Source organism: Saccopteryx leptura, chromosome 5 (genome assembly GCF_036850995.1).
Source record: "Saccopteryx leptura isolate mSacLep1 chromosome 5, mSacLep1_pri_phased_curated, whole genome shotgun sequence".
Classification (NCBI taxonomy): domain Eukaryota; kingdom Metazoa; phylum Chordata; class Mammalia; order Chiroptera; family Emballonuridae; genus Saccopteryx; species Saccopteryx leptura.
In genome coordinates, this window is record NC_089507.1 from 76,919,179 (window position 1) to 76,942,963 (window position 23,785).

Genomic DNA, 23,785 nt, shown 5'->3' on the forward strand with positions numbered 1-23,785 from the left:
TTTATGTTACAGTAATAAATCGAGATAACTAGATTTGCTTAGCTAAGATGGATAGATTTATTGGTTCCATTTTAAAATTTTTATATGAATAAGTAAACTGCTACCAGTTGCACGTTTCATCTCTTCTAATAATGTTTTATTGCCACCTGCTCCCCTGCTTTTTGGCATTATTAAGCTAAACAGTCCACTGGCCATAAAGGCCGACTAGAGCTGCCCATTGTCAAAACCCTGGTGTGAAGCATGTAAGTATATGCTCTGTTTCTCTGTGTAACAGGTAGATTTTTGTTTAGAAGCATGACTCTCAGGAGACAAAAAGCAACAACCATTGACTGCCTACTTTCTTCTAAATGTTGTATGGGAATTTATTTCCGTGTTGGAAGCTTTCCAGTGCCGACACAAGTGCACAGTTGTAAAAGTTTTTCTTTCTCTCCATTTTCCTTTCAAACCAAGATTAAAATATTAAATCTTTTATAAGGAAAGATACCTGGATTTATTCATATATGCTTTAAAAAGAATGAATTCTTTATATTAATCGGTGCTACGGTTTAAACCAGAGGTTTGCAAACTGGCCTTTGGTCATATCTGGGTTACCACCTGCTTTTGTAATAAAGTTTTTTTGGTTTGTTTTTTTTGTTTTTGTTTTTGTTTTTTTTGTATTTTTCTGAAGCTGGAAATGGGAAGGCAGTCAAACAGACTCCCGCATGCGCCCGACAGGGATCCACCCGGCACGCCCACTAAGAGGCAATGCTCTGCCCATCCCAGGCGTCGCTCTGTCGCGACCAGAGCCACTCTAGCGCCTGGGGCAGAGGCTGAGGAGCCATCCCCAGCTCCCGGGCCATCTTTTGCTCCAATGGAGCCTCGGCTGCGGGAGGGAAAGAGAGAGACAGAAAGGAAGGAGAGGTGGAGGGGTGGAGAAGCAGATGGGCGCCTCTCCTATGTGCCCTGGCCGGGAATCAAACCTGGGACTCCTGCACGCCAGGCCGACGCTCTACCACTGAGCCAACCGGCCAGGGCCTGTAAATAAAGTTTTATTGAAATACAGCCATGCTTATTTATTTGTATGCTGTCACCGTCTACTTCGTGCTACAGCAGAAGAGCTGAGTCATTTCAACATAAAACAAAAGGCCCACAAAATCTAAAAATTTATTCTCTGGCCCTTTACAGAAAAAAAAATGCCAACCCTAGATTTAAATTATAATAAGAATAAGAAAAATTATACTTGATAATTCTGTACAGTAGGAGCAAACTTCATCGGGGTTGTGGGCACCTTTGACAGCACTAAGGAATGGTAAGGTGCTTTGTTGCCTCTTTGCTTATGAACATCACCTGTAAGAAGGTAAACTCTGCTGGGGCAGGAATCTTACTCTTGGGTATATCATTCATAACAGAAGAGTTCCTAGATCTAAAACATTGTATGTATTCTCTAAGCACTTGTTGAATGAATGCACACTATTTTTTTTTAACTAGGTAATAGTGTAATAATAATTGACATTTCTGAAGCATATCTTACACATTTAAGGATCCATAAGTAATCCCCTTACATATGATATGTCATTTAATATTCTCACTCTTGGAGGTAGTTATTATTGCTGTTTTACAGTTGAGGAAACTAAGACCCAGAATGATGGCATTTCTAAGTTCACACAGCTAGAAATTAGCAGAACAAGGAGCCCAAAAGTATTTTAACTTTATTCTTGATGTTATGTATATCGCTTCCTTTGCATAAAATAGCTCAGCAGTGTTCTCTATTGTTGTTGGGTTTTTTGTGGGTTTTTTTGTATTTTTCTTAAGTTGGAAATGGGGAGGAAGTCAGACAGAATCCCGCATGCGCCCGACTGGGATCCACCCGGCATGCCCACCAGGGGGAGATGCTATGCCCATCTGGGCGTCACTCTGCCTCAATCAGAGCCATTCTAGCGCCTGAGGCAGAGACCACAGAGCCATCCTCAGTGCCCGGGCAAACTTTGCTCCAATGGAGCCTCGGCTGCAGGAGGGGAAGAGAGAGACGGAGAGGAAGGAGAGGGGCAGGGGTGGAGAAGCAGATGGGTGCTTCTCCTGTGTGCCCTGGCTAGGAATCGAACCTGGGACTCCTACACGCCAGGCCGACGCTCTACCACTGAGCCAACCGCCCAGGGCCGTGTTCTCTGTTTTAAAAGGCATGAAATTTGCCTGACCAGGCAGTGGCACAGTGGATAGAGCATTGGACTGGGATGCAGAGGACCCAGGTTCGAAGCCTTGAGGCTGACTTGAGTGTAGGCTCATCAGCTTGAGCGTGGGATCATAGACATGACCCCATGGTCTCTTGCTTGAGCCCAAAGGGTTGCTGGCTTGAGCCCAAGGTCGCTGGCTTGAGCAAGGAGTCACTCACTCTGCTCTTCCCGCCCATCAAGGCATATATGAGAAAGTAATCAATGAAAAACTAAGGTGCTTCAATGAAGAATGGATGCTTCTCTTCTCTCTTCCTTCCTGTCTGTCCCTATTTGTCCCTCTCTCTGTCTCTCTCAAAAAGAAAAAAATGTGAAATTCAAACATAACTTTGGATAATGATAACAGAATTTCTTTTTTTTGAGAGGAACCTTAATGATCTGAATCGGGAGAGACACCTTAAACAATTAGAAGTGATAATAGAAATGTAAAAAGTATTCCAGAGTTTTTTTTGTTTTTGTTTTTGGGAGGTTTTTTTTGGTATTTTTCTGAAGTTGGAAACGGGGAGGCAGTCAGACAGACTCCCGCATGCGCCCGACTTGGATCCACCCGGCATGCCCACCAGGGGGAGATGCTCTGCCCATCTGGGGCGTTGCTCTGTTGCAACCAGAGCCATTCTAGCACCTGAGGCAGAGGCCATGGAGCCATCCTCAGTGCCTGGGCCAACTTTGCTCCAATGGAGCCTTGGCTGTGGGAGGGGAAGAGAGAGACAGAGAGGAAGGAGAGGGTGAGGGGTGGAGAAGCAGGTGGGCACTTCTCCTGTGTGCCCTGGCTGGGAATCAAACCCAGGACTCCTGCACTCCAGACTGACGCTCTACCACTGAGCCAACCAGCCAGGGCCATCCAGGTTTTAAATTTTAAAGTTATTGATATTGCTTGACATGGGCAAATCTTCTTAAATATTTTTTCTTTTCTGCTTCATTTTTTTGCTAAAATACAAATAATTTTATTTCTAAATGGACAGTTCAAGCCTGAGGTACTGACCTCCTTTATTTCTGAGATTAGACTGCGTTCTTACTTACATAAGAGATAAAGATTGGTGGAGAAATGGTACAAGTCAAGCCCATTTGAGTTTCATATTACTTTGGAAATAAGGTATGTCAGAACTCCAGATATAATGTGAGTATAATTTTAATGCATGTCCTTACATTTTTCTCATTCAAATATAAGCAAAATTCTACAAATTTTATACGTTAAATAACTTCTTATATTACGGAGTCTGTAAGAATTTGTATCATTCCTCAGATTTGTTATTGATATTTAAAATATTTTTCTGAGTTTTTACTGTGGTTTTTTTTCCTTTTTTCTTCATACTCTTCTCCTCCTCCTGCTCTTTCTCACATGAAGCACATTGACCTCCCCCAGTTAGAGTATGGACTTGTTTTTCTGTTACAAATTTTGAAATTGGAACAGCAGTATTGGAATTATTTAGAAAATACAACATATAAGTGATAAATAAATAATTTGTTGATTTTAAGAGAACAGTGAAAAACCAGATAGTTTATGATCTCATGTCTTTATTTGCACGGTACAGACTGGGTTTCTTTTACTTGAAACTGACCAAATGGAAGTTTTCTTATAGTCAGATCAGTGAGGAGGGAGAAAAAGGCAAGTCTGTGTGTTCTGTATGTTACTGACATTTAATGCTACAAATTTAAAAAGAAGAGAACTGAACCTTATCCAAGTCCCCACACTCATTTTAATTAAGATATCTGGATCCAATTTAATCTGCGTTTTTAGAGTTGAAAGGCTGGTTGCTAATGGATGAAACTAACCTCCTGAAGTTGCGGAAATACTTGATACTTAGTCTTGGGCTCACCTGTTCCAATTCTTTATGGCATACATACCAGCATTCTCCACTGCTTAGAGAAATGATAATAGTTTAATCTGTTCAGTCATTGAATTAAAAAAATCCTTGATTCCATTTAATAAAATTTACAGAAACCTCTGCAGAATGTACTTTCCTCTGATCCTAGATCTTGGCTTAACTTTAAACCTTTTCTATTTGTACTGGATATGATTTCATGCCTGGATTATGGAGAGTAGACTGTTGTTTATACTTTCAACATAAGGAGCTTGACAGACAAAATGCACAGATTCTATGCTTCCCTTGGCCACCATCTGTTTGAGATGTTTGAGGGTGGGACAGAGAAGAAAGACTTGCTGAATGCAGTAGTATGCAAGTGTGTTGCCATTACTGCTGCCCAAGTTAGTATGTGTAAAATTTCTACCGTGCCTTTGTGAACATATCTCTGAGATGTTGAATTACAATACTTTATTTCCCCGAGTGTGCCAGAACGTCACTTTAATGTCACCCAGTTATTTCTACAAGTACAGCATTCACTTCAGTTTATAACAGGAATTCCCCTTGCAGTTGAGCCAGTTGTTTTTCACACCATAAAACCTCATATATGATCGCTGTGTTGTCGGGTCTGTAAATATTTGTATTTTGGGGGAGGGAGTGTTAGCGTTTCTTTGTTTTTAGATTTTTAATTCAATTTAATTTTTTCAAAATTTTATTTAGAAAATTAAATTTAACAGTAACATTGAGCAATAAGAGTACATAGGTTTCAGGTAAGGATTTCTATAGCATTTGAACTGTTGATTATGTTGTATACCCATCACTCGAAGTCAAATCATTTTCCATCACCTTATATTTGTCCCTCTTTACTTTTTTTTGTGACAGAGAGAGAGACAGAGAGAGGGACAGATAGGAACAGACAGACAGGAAGGGAGAGAGATGAGCAGCATCAATTCTTCATTGAGGCTCCTTCATTTCCTTAGTTGTTCATTGATTGCTTTCTCATATGTGCCTTGCCCCGGGGGCTACAGTAGAGCAAGTGACCCCTTGCTCAAGCCAGCCACCTTGGGCTCAAGCCAGCAACCTTGTGCTTCAAACCAGCAACCTTTGGGCTCAAGCCAGTGACCACGGGGTCATATCTATGATCCCTTGCTCAAGCTGGTGAGCCCCCACTCAAGCCAGTGACCTCAGGTTTCGAAGCTGGTTCTCTGCTTTCCAGTCCAACACTGTCCATGGCGCCACCACCTGGTCAGGCTGTCCCTCTTTACTCCTTTTTTTGTGTGTGTGTGTGTGTGTGTGTGTGTGTGTGTGTGTGGCAGAGACAGAGAGAGGGACAGATAGGGTCAGGCAGACAGGAAGGGAGAGAGATGAGAAACATCAATACTTTGTTGCAGTTCCTTAGTTGTTCATTGATTGCTTTCTCATATGTGCCTTGACCAGGGGGCTACAGCAGACCGAGTGACCCCTTGCTCAAGCCAGCGATCTTGGGCTCAAGCTGGTGAGCTTTGCTCAAACCAGATGAGCCCGCGCTCAACCTGGTGACTTCACGGTCTCGAACCTGGGTCCTCCACATTCCAGTCTGATGCTCTATCCACTATGCCACCACCTGGTCAGGCCCTCTTTACTCTTGACAGCTTTATTTATGACTTAATAAGAATGAAATATTAAATAGGATTTAAAAATATATATAGTACTGTTTTTGATAAATTTACTGCCATTTTTCCTGTTGCTGTATCATAGTTCAAATGTAATACTTGAAATATTTATACTGACAGAGTTATACAACAAAATGGATACGACATTCTAATGCTTAGAGCTTATTTGTCCTCAGTAAAAGTATTAGATTTGCTTGACCAGGCAGTGGCGCAGTGGATAGATTATTGGCCTGGGATGCTGAGGACCCAGGTTCAGAGCCCCAAGGTCACCAATTTGAGCGCAGATTCATGGGTTTCAGCATGTGATCATAGACATGATCCCACGGTGGTCGCTGGCTTGAAGTCCGAGGTCACTGGTTGGAGCCCAAGGCGTCTGGCTCAGCTGGAGCCCTCCAGTCAAGGCACATATGAGAAAGCAATCAATGAACAACTGGAGGTGCCACAACTATGAGATGATGCTCCTCATCTCTGTCCCTGTCTGTCCATCCCTGTCTCTCTCATTCTCTCTCTCTCTCTCCAAAAAAAAACCAAACTACTAGATCTATAATTATATTTTCCTTTCTGAAGCAGTTTATATAAATCCTCTGATATGTTCTCAAAACATGAAAAATCTAGCCTGATGTTCCTGTTTTATTTCAAGAACTTTGCAGCTATTTATTTATTTATATCATTTTTTATTTTCAGTTACAGTTGACATGCATTACTGTATTAGTTTCAGGTATACACCACAGTGACTAGACATTAAATAACATACATATTTTAAATATGTATTTTCCGATGGCTTTAGGCGACCCCTGTGTTTTGGTCGTTCGACCCCCGGCGGGGTCGCGACCCACAGGTTGAGAGCCACTGTACTAAGGGGTCATCTCAATAAAGCTCACCTATCTGACACCATACTTACTTATTAGAATATTATTGAATACATTCCCTGGGCTGTACTTTACCTCCCCATGACTATTCTATAACAACTAATTTGCTTTTCTTTCTTTTTCTTTTTAATTAAGTGAGAGCGGGGGAGGCAGAGAGACATGTTCCCCCGTGGGATCCACCCACATGCCCCTTATCAGGCAAGGCTTGCTCATCTGGAATGTTGCTCTGTTTCTTGGCAACTGAGCTATTTTTACTGTTGGAGGCCATGGAGCCATCCTGCAGGCCTTGGGCCAACTTGCTCCTGCCAGTTGAGCCATGGCTATGTGTGGGGGGGGGGAGGGGGGAGAAGCAGATGCTTGCTTTCCTCGTGTGCCCTGATGGGAATCGAACAAGGACATCCACACGTGGGTGGGTGCTCTAGCGCTGTGCCAACTGTCCAGGGCCTAATTTGGACTTCTTAATCCCTTCACCTTTTTCACTCATCCTCTCACCCCCTTCCCATCTGTCAAACGTCAGAATGTTCTCTGTAGCTATGAGTCTGTTTCTGTTCTGCTTGTTTGTCTATCTTTTTAGATTCAGTTGTTGGTAGATATGTTTTTTGTTTTTTGCTCTTTTTTTAGCAAGGGTGGAGCAGACAGGAAGGGAGAGAGATAAGAAGTATCAATTTTTTGTTGCAGCTCCTTAGTTGTTTATTAATTGCTTTCTTACATGTGCCCTGATGGGGGGGGGGGGGGACTCCAGCCAAGCCAATGACCTCTTGCTTAAGCCAGCGACCTTGGACTCAAGCCAGTGACCTTTGGGCTCAAGCCAGGAACCATAGGGTCATGTCTGTGATCCCATGCTCAAGCCGGTGACCCTGCACTCAAGTCTGATGAGCCCATGTTCAAGCCAAATGAGTCCATGGTCATGTCACTGACCTCTGGGTTTCAAACCTGAATCCTAGGCTGACACTCTATCCACTGCGCCACCACCTGGTCATGCCCTACCTTATTCTTAATAGTTAGAAAACATCTGTTTTCAGAAAATTCACACATTGCACTTCCAGAAGATCTATTGCTCTTAATCTGTTTTTTCCTCTGTAAACTCCTTACTTATATAAACAAGTTCCTTTTAATGAGCTCAATTATCTTTGAAATACATAGTGAATAATTAGATAATTTATAATTCCTTATTATAATATAGTGTTTTATAATATTCCCCCAATAATGTACTTATATAGCCTACAGTGCAGAAATTAATTGGATAAACTTGGTAATAATTTGGTTAGGGTCTTACAGTGATTAGAAAAGAAAAATAAGTCTCAGGATAGATTGTTTAGAAGCTTGTGCTCATATGCTGAATAATGCAAACCTAAATTATCTGCGTGGTGAAAAAAATACAGTTAAGATCTTTTTAGGCCCTGGCCGGTTGGCTCAGTGGTAGAGCGTCGGCCTGGCGTGCAGGTGACCCAGGTTCAATTCCCGGCCAGGGCACACAGGAGAAGCGCCCATTTGTTTCTCCACCCCCATCCCCTCCTTCCTCTCTGTCTCTCTCTTCCCCTCCTGCAGCCAAGGCTCCATTGGAGCAAAGATGGCCTGGGCGCTGGGGATGGCTACTTGGCCTCTGCCCCAGGCGCTAGAGTGGCTCTGGTTGCAGCAGAGCATCGCCCCTGGTGGGCGTGCCGGGTGCATCCCGGTCGGGCGCATGCGGGAGTCTGTCTGACTGTCTCTCCCCGTTCCAGCTTCAGAAAAGTACAAAAAAAAAAAAAAGATCTTTTTAAAGTAAAGAATTTTCACTTTTATCTTTCCAATGTCACAAAGATTTACCCAATAACAGGAAGTTGTTCTCCTAATTAATGACTATTATGTGGTTCAATTTTTTTAAATACTTTATCGTCAGTTAATAGTCTGCAACCCAAAAGAGATGACTTTTTTATTTCTTTGTAATATATTAAATTTCATGTTTAGTAAGCCAGAGGTCTGTTTGTTTTTAAAAATATTGCCCTATAGAATTGTCAGATATCTTGCTATGGCTAAGATTTTTTTTTTATGACTAAAATTTTTTAAAAAGCTAACACCTCAACATGTTATGGGTACATTTTATTGATTCTTTTGACAACTTTACATATTATATACTAAGAAAGTATTCTATTATACTGCTAGGTGTTTGCACTAATTTATGTTTACTTATTTAACGATAATCTTTGTCATTTTAGGTTTGACTATCATAGTGCTGAAAAACAAAAGCATAGAATAATTATGAATATATGTTATTGAAAACCTGAGAAGACACATAAATAATCACTCTAGAGTTAATAGAAGATATTCTCACTAACACTGTTGGTTTGGAAAATAGCTAGTGGCTCTAAGTTTCTAGATGAGTTTTGTGGTGTAAAATGTATTGGATATAAAAGAAAGTTATTTCTAAAACATGATCCTAGTGGGGTAGCGATTAGCCACAAAAGAAGTAAAATTTAATAGAAGTAGCTCAAGATTAAGGTTAGAAAAGGAAAACTTGAGTCAAGAACCTCCTGACGTTCCCACTGTGACTCATGAATTATTCAGTTAAGTAAGTCACATTTTTTTGTGACTTAGAGCCCTAGCTTATGAAATATTCCTATTTAATAGTTCTACTAGGACTATAGTTTGTTTTGTTTTGAGAGAGAAAGAGGGGGGGGGATAGGAACATCGATCTGCCCCTGCATGTGTCCTGACGAGGGATCAAACCAGCAACCTCTGTGTTTTGGGATGCCTCTCTAACCAACCGAGTTAGGTTGCCAGGGGGGAAAAAAAAAACAAAAAACCTTTTTCTTATAAATAAGCAGACTGTCATCTTCAGGCTGCTATCTCTAAAGAGATTCCCCCCCCCCCCCCCCCACCTTGAAGTAGGTGATTTTTAGGACAGGCTTAATAAATGTGGAGTATTTTTATCCCTACTACCATGGAAGACTGTTTTCTCTTTAGGGTAGTTGAGTCTTCTGCAGAATTCTAAAGGCAGCAGGGCTTGTTTTGTGGCCCGTTCCCACTCCCAAGACCTCACCTTTTGATCTCTTCCTTTCCCTAATAAGCCAAGCGAGCAGAGGCTGAAGGTTGGCACTTGAGGCCTCAAAAGTTGCCCATTCCTGTGCTAGAGTAGTGAGAATTTCAAGCTGAAGAAATGAAACATCACTTTATTCAGACGGGAAATAACTGGATCTTGGAAATGTTCAGTGCATGGTAATTAACAGGCTTGTATAGCTTTGTGCGCCGGCCAGTGTGCTAGCAACACAGCAACAAAATGAAGGTGTGAGAACTTTGGTCTTATCCAAGTGGTTAAAATGGAGCAGAAACAGAAAGCAAGGCTTTTCTTCATGAGAAAAGGACAGCAGTGAGCTGAGAGCCTTTTTCGATGAATTTAAGATGGTCAGATGTTTCATGTCTCAGAATGGCTGCTCATGCGAAATAAGTGAGTTCCCCTCTACCTTCTCCTGGAGGCCTGGGCCAGATGCGTTATGTCCCATTTACAATGACTGATGAAGAATTACTACACTCTTTTATTGTTAAAACTGTCTCAGTGACTCAGTACTTTAGGGCTTATGCATAGATAATGTGATAAAATAAAGGCATATGGTAGATGAAAGGGTTTGACTCTCTTTGAGGTCTGATTTTCAGATTTTTCAATTGGTAACTTTCCCACTGTTTGAAATCCTGAACCCAATCCACATTTAAAAATCTCTATCTTTATAGTATCCTGTAAAAAGACAAAATGAAAGTGATTTAGAACCTTTCATTTTCTCACTTACTTGATTAAATATTATTTTTTTGTCTTCTGTTTTAAAGGCGGTTTTCTGGTAGTTGATAGTCAGAAATATATAGTTTGTCTTCATTTTTTAAGTTTTTCATTGACTTAAAAGGAAAAGGTACTACAGGATCTATTGCTAAATAACAAATTACATAGGTGGGGGTGTTAAATGTTAAACCAGGGGTAGTCAACCTTTTTATACCTACCGCCCACTTTTGTATCTCTATTAGTAGTAAAATTTTCTAACCACTCACTGGTTCCACAGTAATGGTGATTTATAAAGTAGGGAAGTAACTTTACTTTATAAAATTTATAAAGCAGAGTTACAGCAAGTTAAAGCATATAATAATAATTACTTACCAAGTACTTTATGTCGGATTTTCGCTAAGTTTGGCAGAATAAATCTTTATAAAACAACTTACTGTAGTTAAAACTCTTTTTATTTATACTTTGGTTGCTCCGCTACGGCCCACCATGAAAGCTGGAACGCCCACTAGTGGGCGGTAGGGGCCAGGTTGACTATCACTGTGTTCAGGAGAGCCAGAGAACCTTCTAGCTGGGTGGTCAGGATATACTGGGGACGAAAATGGTACTTGCATGAGCCTTGCAGAATGGGAAGACTGAGTAGCAGAAGAGAAAGGGCCATTTCACTGGCTGGGGATCACAGAAGCAGGGGATGCCATGGCATGTTCAAGAGGCGGTGAATAGACCACAGCGTAGTGAATAAGCACAGACTGACTGGATTCTGCCTGGATTTGTGTTTGACCTTGGGCCGGGTTCTTAACCTCTCTTTGCCTCAGAGTAAAACAGTGGTACCAATCGTGCCTAAATCAAAGGGCAGTTGTAAGGATTTGAGAATAGTGCCAGCACAAGTTAAATATATATTAAATAGACATAATCGAGTATGATGATGGTGGCAGGGAAGTAGGTGAGCATAAAAGACAAGATTGTAAAGAAGATTGGGGTGAGCTCGCCGAGGGACTAGACTGTCAGGACGGTACATAGTTCTCAGGGGGAATTACCAAAAGCTTTATACAAAAGAATATATGGTCAGGCTGACGTAGCTGAGAAGAGAACCTAGCAGAAAAGGTTGAAGAGACTGGCAGCAGAGAGACTGCTTCAGGAGACTTGCAATGGTCCAGACTGGAGGGATTCAAACCGGGACTCAAAGTGTAAAGGATGGGTTCAGATTAGAAAGAAGGGACAGACCTTGGAAATATCTATAATGAAACCATTGTTAGCATCTAGGGACTGAGTGTCAGGGATACGGAGGGCCATGTCTGAGTCAGTGGAAAATTCAAACCACAGGGCTTCTTAGGAAGAGCTGGTAATGTGTGTGTGCGAGAAGATGAAATATATTTTGTGTGTGCTGAACATAAAGGCAAGAACAAGATTTGGCATTGAAAATGCTTATCTGGTGCTCCAAGAGAAATCCGGCCTGGATATAGAAATTGAAGACTCACAGAGGAGAGTGTTGTGCTGTGTGCATAAATGAGGTAACAAGGAAGAGAGTTCACCAAGTGACTGTTACAGTAATTTCCTCTCCCATTTCTATAAGACAGTGTGAGTTTAAGAGAATGAAAACATATTCCTAGTCCAGCTGACTCACTTGAAACACGGCAGTAGCAGAGTTCCCTGGCCTGTAAGGTGCCATTTCACAGCTCAAGTGCCAGGCACAGCACTGTTGGAGATGTGCTAAGTGTTTATAAATACTTGCCTTCTGGATCAGTAATTACATACCATTGCTAACAGGCTTTATTCTGCTGGGGGAGAATTATCTTTTCAGTTGTCCCAATCAATCTTATCCAGTTTGGACCACACCTTTTATATGGATCTGGTCCATCAATATACACACATGTATACTTACATATAAGCACTATTGATTTGTATTATGTGTGCTTTTCTTAAAAATTGCTCCTTTTAAACCTTTTTAATGTATGTTTTTTCCATTACATTTTAATTGCCCATGGGTAAGGAGCTGGCCTTTTGTTGGTTTCAATCTTTTACAGTTTTGCATTCGTTCACTTCTGTATTGATTCCAGCTTATTCATTCATTCATTAGAAGTAGTTTCTGCCTTCAGGGAGCTTACTCTAGTTGGAGAATAAAAGACAGATATGTGTAGTAGAAGCTGTAATAAAATCAGTCACAGAAAATTATGGGAACATAAAGAGAAACATTTAATTAGGATTATGTGGATGGGGCAGTGGGGAGAGATAATTCAAGGAAGGTTTTTGGAGCAGTTGACTTTGAAACTGAATCTTATAATAGTGGTTACTAGGGAAAGAAGAAGAAGCATAGAGAACTGACAGTGAAGGCCCATTCACAAGAAGGGAGACAGTTTGACGTTGCTGTAGCTTACAGTGAAAGGCAGAGAGCGGTGAGAGACGGAGCGGTGGACGGCAGAGACCACCGGCCTGTATGCAGAGATTAGAAGTCTGCACTACGCTCAGCAGTTGAAGAACAGGGAAACCCTAGAAAGGGGTCTGTGATCAGGCAGATCTCAGGCTTAGATGGCAGCTGGGAGAATGGACTTGTGGTGGATGTGATAACTTGGTAGCTAGTCCAGGTCGAAGACATGAAGGACCTACACCAGGACAGGACTGTAGGAGTGGACATGAGTGGGCAAAACTAAGAATTATTGTGATACAGAATTACCAGATCCCTTTATAACCACAGATGATGGAGAAGAAGGTCCCAGAATGATTCTTATGTAGCTACCTTGTATGACTGGATGACTGATTGCACAGTCTTCTTAGAGAATACAGGAAGAAAGAGAATGTGGATAACAATATAGAGTTGTTGTTTTCAACCCACTGAGTTTTTAATGCGACTATGATATACAGTATTCCAAGTTAAATCTAATTAATGGGTAGTAGAAATGGCTAAATGACTAGAAATACCTCATCAGTCTTCACCTTAACCATATCTCCTCTGGGAAGCAGAAGTATTTTTCCATTTCCTACAACATGCTATGCATATATCTGTCAGAACTCTTTGTCTTACAATCTTGATTTTCTTTTCTATTTATCTCTATAGTCCTGGTCCAGCGTTTGGTATATAACCTCTCCTTAAATATGAGTGAATGAATAAGCAAAGAAATAGATTATTTTTTAAAATAGTGTTATTAATTTTTAGAAACAGTTTTTAGGTGGCTTATTCTCATCCTGTTTTCTGTATTTGAATTCCTAGCACCTTCCGCTGGAAGAGTGTCAAACAGTGTGCCTTCCTCGGGTGCAGTGGCTCCGGCTAGCTCAGCCAGGGGGCAGCCCCAGCCAACTGACCAGGACACATTAGTGCAAAGAGCGGAGCACATTCCTGCAGGGAAGCGAACGCCCATGTGCGCCCACTGCAACCAGGTGATCAGGTGGGTTGTTTTTGAAATTCTTGGAAGTACTTAATACCAATGTTGTTGTTGTTCTTTAGTCTGAAAGATTCATAGTTTTCTTAGGGGAAATATTATTGCCCTCTTTCTATGTAAATGTTATTATTAAGGCAGATACATATATTTGTTAGAGTCTATTTTAATGATAAATAATTCTGGGCCCTTGAAATTAAAACTAAAAATACCATTTCTTTCAGCTATTCATTCCAAAGGAAAAATAATGATTCATGTGGCTTTTCAGAGAATAATAAAATTTTAAGACACGAAGGGACCCTGAAAATAATTTATCTGAACTTCATTATTTTACAAATTATTAAATGAAGCCTTTCATTTAGATGAAAAATAACTACTGACATAAAATAAAGAACTTTGAGTCTTATAGGAAAGAAAATTGGATTTTTAAAGCCCTAAGCACTGAAAGATAGTTACCTTTAGATCTATACATAAATGCTTTAAATTTTAGATTAGATTATAACCTGCTTCTTTGTAATATTTTTATCCAAATCTTACTTTATTGTCTCTTAAATTCCAAGTAGGAAAAAGGCCCAGAGATCTTAAGTGAGTATACTGGCACTTGTTCAGTCTCTAAGCATTTCTTAATGAGTGGCCTTTAAAACGTTATGAAGTATAGGTGTGAATGTTGATGGCAGGGGTCCCACCAGCAGGACCTTGTTGACTCTTTCTGAGTTCCATTGTTGGTAGTAACAAATAATCAGTTCAAATGACTCCTCAAACTCTCTCCTTGTTTCTAATTTATCCTGTTTTGAAATATTTGAAACAGTGGTATCTCTAAAGTTGAGTAAGTTTAAGACTTACTTGCGGTTTCCCCTCTTCTACTGTGTAATTATCGCTTAGGATAAGGTGTCTAGTTAATACTTAAAATGAAGCCCAAGAAATCTCATTATTTCATTTAAGAACCAAATATATTCTCCTGACCCTACTGTTAAAAAATAAATGTGTCAAGAACACAGTACATGATTAAAAATAAAATAGCTTTTCAGTTTTAAAGGTAGTCCATGTCCATTGTCACATTTCAAAAATACAGAAATACTGAAAGCCAAAATAAAAACTCATAATTTCACATCTTTTTTTTTTTTTTTTTTTTTGTATTTTTCTGAAGCTGGAAACGGGGAGAGACAGTCAGACAGACTCCCGCATGCGCCCGACCGGGATCCACCCGGCACGCCCACCAGGGGCGATGCTCTGCCCACCAGGGGGCGATGCTCTGCCCCTCCGGGGGGTCGCTTTGCCGCGACCAGAGCCACTCTAGCACCTGGGGCAGAGGCCAAGGAGCCATCCCCAGAGCCCGGGCCATCTTTGCTCCAATGGAGCCTCGGCTGCGGGAGGGGAAGAGAGAGACAGAGAGGAAGGAGGGGGAGGTGGAGAAGCAAATGGGCACTTCTCCTATGTGCCCTGGCCGGGAATCGAACCCGGGTCCCCCGCACGCCAGGCCGATGCTCTACCGCTGAGCCAACCGGCCAGGGCTAATTTCACATCTTAAGATAGCCACTGTTAGTACTTTAACTGACATTTTTAAAGCACGCACACCTGAGATGTTGTTTACAGAAATAGAATCATAATACAATATTTCATAAGTTGTTATTTTTCATTTAAATTGTATTCTCCTCATTGAGTAGTACCTGTTTACTAAGAATTAGCCAGTAACAGTGGCAGCAGTAACAGCAGTTCCGGAAAGGAGAAAATCAGTAGAGGTTTCCACAGTCTAGTACAGTATCCAGCACACAGGTGCATTCAGTGAATGTTTGACCTGAACAGATCATGCATGACTCTAGACCCACTCATGGTTCAATTATAATATTAATTCATAATAGTAATTTTTCTCAAAGTACTACTTTAGATTTACTGCCTTGCAGAAATATTTAAACTACTATGAAAACAATGCCTGACCTGTGGTGGCACAGTGTATATAGAGCATTGACCCTGAACTCTAAGGTCCTGGGTTCAAAACCCCAAGGTCGCCCTCTTGAGCACAGACTTGCCAGCTTGAGCACAGGGTCGCCAGTTTGAATGCAGGATCGTTGACATGATCCCAAGGTCACTGGCTTGAGCCCAGGGTCTCTGACTTGAGCAAGGGGTCACTGGCTTGGCTCCACCACCACCCCCAGTCAAGGCATGTATGAGAAGCAATCAATGAACAACTAAAGTGAAACAACTATGAGTTGGTACTTCTCATCTCTCTCTCTTCCCTCTCTTTCTTTCTCCCTGTCTCTCTTTAAAAAAAAAAAAAAAAAAAAGCTACTGAACTAACTATACCTTAGTAAATTAAACACTTTTTAATTACTAACTGTATTTAGTTATTATATTTTTAGATTTAACATTAAGGAATTTAAAAATTCTGACTTGTCACATTATTTCTATAAGTTATGGTACTTCAGTTATATAGACTGGTATTTAGGGATTCTATATGGTAGCTAAAAACATCGTTTATGGAGATAGGAGTCACTGCTACTCGTGTGCTGTTGTAAGCAATTAAAAGTTGCTGATCATGTTGTTGGCTCTCAAATTCTGTGACATCCTATAATCACCACTACTAGCACATCTGAAAAACTTAATATGGATAGAAATTACATTTCCCACTCTTACCTACCTTCTTTCAGTTTTAATGCTAGACTAGGATGTATTGATAATTTTAATGCACAATCTGTCATGTGAAATAAATATTTATACATTATGTTAATAACATGAATAGCCATCACTTATTGTTCCCTCATCTGTTAAATTTTATATTGCTCTGGATTATGCCAGCACTTGTTATCAGTTAAACATTAAAGCTTCATCTGTAGGAAAATTAACAGGAACAGGGATTAGTTCATGTCAAGATCTTGTAACAGTAATCAACATCGCACTTTGCTTGGTGCTCAAATGCTAAAGCAGCTTGAATAGATTGGGGTCAGTTCAGAGACCTAGTCAAAGCATAATTCTAGTTCTTGGCCTCAGTGCCAGTATCACTTACCAAAGCAAGGAGGCTTTAGATCAAGTAACATGCTCTGGTACACCTGTTTTAAAAACAAGCTGCAGTTACAGGCTTGATACTTTCAATACAGAAGATTACAACTGGGCAAGCTCGAGGAAGTTTAAGATCTTAGATTTATATTATTTGTTGACTACAGTGTACTTTATATTATGTGTATATAATTTATATTGTTTATTTTATATTATCTAAATATCTTAAATTTTTGAAAACTTTTTTAAAGTAAAGCCAAACTAAGACAAGTTTTGTGCTTTATTTTATTTTTAGCAAAGTTAGTTGATTTTAGAAAACCTGAGAAACTCAAATCACTGACAGTACTGAACAGGTTATCTCTAATAGAACATATTTAGCTTAAAACTCCATAAATCATTTTATTTGAATCTAATATTTAAAATTTTTGGTTGACTTGAATCTTGACAAGATTATGGATATTTTGCCTAAATTGTGTTATTTCAGGCATTACTTTTATTACTTAGTTATTTTACAGATGGCTAAATAGGGTGTTAGATTTTAGGGAATTCTGCTAAAACTTTAAGTTTGCTATGGAACATCTGCAGTCCATTTGTGATAGGAGTACCATCTCTTCCACTCTGACAGTCATGAATAGATTGACTATTGGCATGCTGGTATAATAGGGAAACAGAAAATCAAACTAATGTAGCCAAAAGCACATTTTAGTTTCCCTGGTAAAATGGACTTATGAAGACTCTAGCTTATTTCCTGACTATTACATGTAGTGGTTTTAAAATCTATTGACCACTTGCATTATGTGGAGTTAAATGGACCGTTCATATTTAGCTTCTTAGCATCTTTGTGAAAGAAGTAAGGGATTTATGGTGCTTGAATTTCTTCTTAGATATGGAGTACTTAAAAAAAAATAGCCACAATACTATTGTGCTGTGTTTGCCTGCATTACGGCTCCAGAACAATCACTTTCAGTCAACCCATTGTTAATTACAGCAAGGAAGAGAATTTTAATGTTACTGAATTGTTTCTTGCTCAGTAATGTCCATCTTTTTCTAATAAGGAGAACCATCTCGGTTACCCCAAGGAGAGGCCAGCAGAGTGATTTGCTTGTCTCACCATTCATTCCAGTCTCTGAGTACTCCTTTATTAATAGGTTTTATTTTTCCTTCTGGTTAAGATTTCACTTGAAAATAAAAGGTTTCTTGGCTCAATGTGTTAGTCCCCAAGTTTAAGGAAACAACCAAAGTCACAGACCAAGATTTATGAGGAAGACATTGACCGAGATTTCAGATATACTGTAGTGAAAAATTGCTGTTTCCTTTGCCTAAATTCTCTCCCTCTAGATATCTGCATAGCTCACTTTCTTCTCCTGCAGGTCTTGACTCAGTTATCAGGGCATTCCTGGCCGCTGCTACCCCCATCATGGTTTCCGATTGATCTCCCCTCACCCTTCATTTATATCCTTGACATTTAAAATCTAACGTGCCATGTGTTTTATTTATCTCTTTTGTTGTCTCTCTCCCCCATACTGGAATGTAAGTTCCATGTAAGCAGGCCTTTTTCTGTCACTATTTCTTGCTATAGTCTCTGCTCCCAGAACAGTGCCTGGCATATCTCAGTACATTTAGTAAATATTTGTTTAGTTGATGAATGAACTTTGTAAAAATGTTTGGAGGAATGCATGATATTTATCTTGCCAAATTGAAATTATATTCCACTTGTCTTATATAGAATCACATTCCTCTTGCTTTTCTGATTTTATAATAACCTCAATATAATTGCCTCCAATAAACTTGTTTTTAAATTATCAATTAATAGGACCTTTTTTTAGAGCTTGTTCTTTTTATCCACTATTATAGTTGGGTTCATTTTACCTGTGCATTTATTTATTCTTAAGGATTATATTCTCCATGTCTTTCAAGATAGCTTTTTTCAATAAAAAGCTATAGTTGGCCTTACAACCTTTTAAATTCAGTATCTTAAAGGGCTGTGAATTAAAGAGGGCACTCCATGAAAAAAGAACTATATTTTTTTGATGTTCCAAGTTGGAAAGTTTAGGCATGATCCAGTAGAAATTAAGAACTAAGGGTATCAAAAATATGGTGTTTCTAAATTTTTAGAAGGGTTGTTAATATTTCTAATTTTGAGTATTGCAGATCTTGAAAGATAGTGTGTTTCACTGTCTTTCCCTCTTTTCTCTTCCTGCATGTTTGTTTGTGTATATTTGTGACTCTGTGTGTGTGTGTGTGTGTGTGTGTGTGTGTGTGTGTGTGTATTGAGCATTTTCTCCCAATTATCTTTTCTATTTCATTCTGTTTTTCTATTGCTGTTCTTAGACTTTTTTCATGGTAGGGCCTTCCTAAAAGTTGAACATACTAGAAACTGGCTTATTCATTTTTATTATTTATTATATCTAGTTAAGTAGAATATCAGATTCAATATTTATTTTGGAGCATCTGCTTTCTTTTTTATGTGGCATTGTTTTTAAATTTTGTTGATTAACACTTTGATTCTTTAACTATTGTTTTGTTTTGTTTTTAACATCTATTGATGCAGTTAAGTTCTGGTCACATAAAAACTTTAATCTATAGTGACTGGACCTTGGAGGGTTCAATGTTAGCTTCATCTGTTTATAGAGTTAATATCTATCACTGAGAGCTTTGTGAATTAAGTAATACAGGAAAGCAAGAGGTAAACATTTGATTTCAAATTTAAATTCCTGTTGCATGTGCCTTTTCAGATTTGTGATTTTTTTAAATCTTTCTTATTTGTAAGCTTTTCTTTTCCTCTGTACTTTTCTCTTAGCATCCTTCTCTATTTCTTCTTTCATTTTTTTTTCTTTTTACTATAAGTCTCCCAGAAGATAAACAGTAAAACAATTCCATGCCACAGCTCTTCTGTCTCAGCCAATCAGTGCTTTACCTCTCTCCCCTCCCTTCCCTTGTCAGTCAACAAGTCTTTAGTAAGGTTCTTGAGGTGTAGAGTATTCTAAGAGGGATCTGAATACTTAATTCCCTTTGCAGTTATCAAAGCCTGTCATTCCAGTTTACAGATGGAAACCCAAGCTTACCTGGAACCAGAAGAACTTCTTCAGCATTAATCCTGTGTTAATGAATTTGTTAAATTAGTCTCTGCTGACACAGAGAAGAAAATACTTTGTTATAAGTAGACAGTTTTATTTTTTAATTTCTATATAACTTCAAGGGCATTTATGGAAGATGCTTTTTCCATCCAAGGAGAATTAGGTTGGGGCAGTATCTGCATGGAGCATGTTTGTTTACGAAGGAGGTTTGGCAGGAGCAAGGGTCATTTTCAACTCACTTTTTAAAGGTGCAGAGGGAATTTCTTTATTGTTCTTAAGATTTTTTCAGTGTTCACATTTGATAAAGAAATTAAGGAAATATCTTAAAATTACCTTTTCAAGGGACAAAATTATTTATCTACTTGTTTGTAGTGGACTCTAGTCCAGAAAGCTTTAAGAAAAAGTTTAAGCCTGACCAGGCAGTGGTGCAGTGGATAGAGCATCAGCCTGGGATGCAGAGGACCCAGGTTCAAAACCCCAAGGTCGCCGTCTTAAGGGCAGGTTCATCCGGCTTGAGCACAGGCTCACCATTTTGAGTGCAGGGTTGCTGGCTTGAGCGTGGGATTATAGACGTGACCCCTTGGTCACTTGCTTGAACCCAAGGTTACTGGCTTGAGTAAAGGGTCACTGGCTGGGCTGGAGTCCCTACCTCCCATCAAGGCACATATGAGAAAGCAATCAATGAACAACTAAGGAGCTGCAACAAAGAATTGATGCTTCTCATCTCTCTCTCTTCCTGTCTGTCTGTTTCTATCTTTCCCTCTCTCTGTCTCTCTGACTAAAAAAAGAAAAGAAAGTTTTTTACTACATAAAATACAAGAAAAGGCTCTGGCCGGTTGGCTTAGTGGTAGAGCGTCGCCTGGTGTGCAGAAGTCCTGGGTTCGATTCCCGGCCAGGGCACACAGGAGAGGCGCCCATCTGCTTCTCCACCCCTCCCCCTCTCCTACCTCTCTGTCTCTCTCTTCTCCTCCTGCAGCTAAGGTTCCACTGGAGCAAAGATGGCCCAGGCACTGGGGATGGCTCCTTGGCCTCTGCCCCAGGCGCTAGAGTGGCTCTGGTCGCAACAGAGCGAGGCCCCGGAGGGGCAGAGCATCGCCCCCTGGTGGGGAGAGCGTCGCCCCCTGGTGGGCGTGCCGGGTGGATCCCTGTCGGGCTCATGCGGGAGTCTGTCTGACTGTCTCTCCCCGTTTCCGGCTTCAGAAAAATACAGAAAAAATAATACAAGAAAATCTGAATGAAAATCTTGAATGGGACTGATCAACACTGGACAGAAATTTGTCATTGAGACTGGTCAAGACCAACAACAGTGACATACATACTTGCTGTAGTTAGACTAAATTTGGCTTAAAGCCTTCAAGCAATCAACCAAACAAAAAGGAGTTAATTTTGCAAATTATCAATACTATACATTGAGATAAAAAAATAATTCTATTACTCAAAAGAAGCAAAACTGTTCTTGTTGCACAAATCTGAAAGGGATATCTTCCAGGTGAATATGGCCTTCCGTGGTCTAGCAAAGAACACTTCCCACAGCAACTTGCAGGAAGAGCAGAGGTGGATTTGGAGCTATTTCCTGTAACAGATGCCAGTACAGACTGGTGGTATCACACCGAACACTGGTCAGGAAAGGAATAATTCTGTGGAATGGGTCTGATTAGCACAACCTGTTTCTCTGCTGGTCTGGGTTGCTCCCAACATATATGATATTTTAGAAAATCTGTAAAATGGATTTTATGGTCCTCAGTCCATTGTTCTTAAATGTTTGTTTGTTTTTTTTCTCAGAAGAACTTTGTTAACTGGTTGGTATCACTGATAGACATGTTCCAGGAGTAAAGCTCTTTAGTTCAAGTGCATACCGACCGTTTGCTTTAACAGAATGCAGAGTTTGAGGTTGGTGGACTTGTTTTGCACACTGAGGAGCCTAAAGATACTGACAAGCCTCAGGAGGCCATCCCGGCTTCTGGATGAGCTGAAGGTGTGCTCTTATAAAAAATTCACCCTGGCAAGTTGTTTTGAACTACTTTAATGTCTAGACCAATGGTAGCATAAAACCCTAAAGTTCTACCATATTTTATGTTATGGTCACGGTAAGTTTAGCCTGGCAGATTTTATAAGCATATATAACCAGATACACACCAGATAGAAGAGTTTAGACTTCTTATAAAACTCTATCTGGCTTTGAGCATGGTGGCTTCTTGGTTTATCTTTGAAGGAAAACTACTTGCCAAATACAACAGAAAAATATGAAAGAAGGAACTTGTTGGGTAGGACTGTTACATATAAACAAGTTCAAAATTGAGAGCCAGCCTACCAACAGTGACATATATGGTTGCAAGGAAGGTGATCTGTAGCTCTTTTTATTCTGGCAGGAATTAGTTAACAGAAGCATTTCTTGTTAGTGATAACAAAATTATAGTGCCCTGAAGTTTAAAAAATATAATAAACTCCTTGTCTCCAGTGCTAAGAGAGCTGCATGCACTAACTTATACAGCATATTATCGGGATATTATTAGTAAGAAACAAGGTGAGGGGATTAAGAGGTACAGCTTGGTAGCTACAAAATAGTCCCAGGGATGTAAAGTGCTGCATAGGGAATAATAGTCAATAAAATTGTAGTAAGTGTGTATGGTGCCTGGTGGTACTTGAGATATTGGGAGAAACACTTTGTAAAATACTGTATATGATTGTGTAGCTGTTATGTTGTATACCTGAAACCAGTACAAATATTATTGAATGTGAACTGTAATTGAAAAATAAAATTTTAAGTTCTTTTTTAGAAACACACGGCAACTGAAAGTGGGGCTGGAAGATACCCTCTTATACCCAACAGGGCACATTTGAATCATTCATCAAGAGCCTTTGTGCTTTCTTGACTCTTGCAGAATTAGATGCACGTTCTTAGTAAACATCAATGTAATTTCAAAGAATTCCCAATGGGAGACAGTTACTGAATATCAAGTTTTATATTGTCTAAATAACATAAGGCTTAAAAGTTTAAAAAGTGCTTTGACTTTATGATTCTTATTCCTGTGGCTTTTCCTATTAACAATCTGACTAGAAGTCAAGTATTTGATCTTCACAATTACTTTGTGGTGGCTCAAAGGCAGAATATCCGTTGACTAGAGCAATATACTAGGAATCAGGAAATTCAGCTGGCCCTCATTCAGTCAGTGACTTTATGGTATTTGTCATATCTTTTGAACATACTATATCTCAGCTTCTCCATCTGTTAAACTGAGTCCATAATAACTGTCCTGGTCTGTCTCACAGGAATGTTGCACGGACAAATTAGATAAATGTGAAAGTGCCTCGGAGGTAGAGACACTCTGTGAATAAAAATTAGTGTGATGTAGCTACCGAAAAGAATGTAGTAGAGGCTAGAATGGTTCATCTCTGCAAGCTTCATGACTAGATAAGGCTTTATAATGGCTTCTTGTCAAGCAAACCAACTCATCTTATCAGTTCATGACTGTATGGTATTTAATGGGGAAAAAAATCTCTTTACAGACATTTGTTACCTTGACATAAATGTGCATTAAAAATAAGTCATGTTTGAATTAAATAAAACCTTTCTCAGTAGTTTCAAACCCAGTGTACAGTTTTAGACACAGGTCTAATACCCAGTGTACAGTTTCTGTAGTCATTTTGGAAGGCAAAGATTCAATGTGTTTAATAAAGTTGGCAAATATATGAAACTTTGTTGGGGAAGAGAAACTGAGTGGAATGTTTTATTGGGTAATACTTCTTTTAAGACTCTGACATTACCAAAGTAAGATGTTTCTTTTGTTTATTTTATACAAATGTCAAACTCTCATCTCTCCCTAAGCTCCTTTTCCTTGGTTACTTTATTTTCTGTCACAGTTAGCATCCTCAATTTTAATCATATTCATGACACAGATAGCCTCACCCATTGCAACTAAAAAAAATAAATAACTTTGAAATCTCTTGAAGATAGAATAAAGGGGAGAGGGTTGGCCTTTCAGTACTCTTACTCCTCCTCTTTTCACATAAATGCTCAGGGAGCTCCTATGTAAATTTACAGCACCTCTGTGTTCAGTCCTGGAGAGGGAG

The 23,785-nt window shown here is 39.6% G+C and overlaps 1 protein-coding gene across 11 annotated transcripts in view; it reads left to right on the forward strand.

Annotated features, from left to right (window-relative positions):
• PDLIM5 (PDZ and LIM domain 5) overlaps window positions 1-23,785 on the forward strand; it is a 307,613-nt gene that overhangs the window by 271,981 nt on the left and 11,847 nt on the right. For all 11 annotated transcript variants that reach the window (XM_066385696.1, XM_066385693.1, XM_066385697.1 and 8 more), the window contains one exon: window positions 13,481-13,655. In XM_066385696.1, coding sequence (XP_066241793.1) covers window positions 13,481-13,655 — 175 coding nt within the window. The remainder of the gene's footprint in view (window positions 1-13,480; window positions 13,656-23,785) is intronic.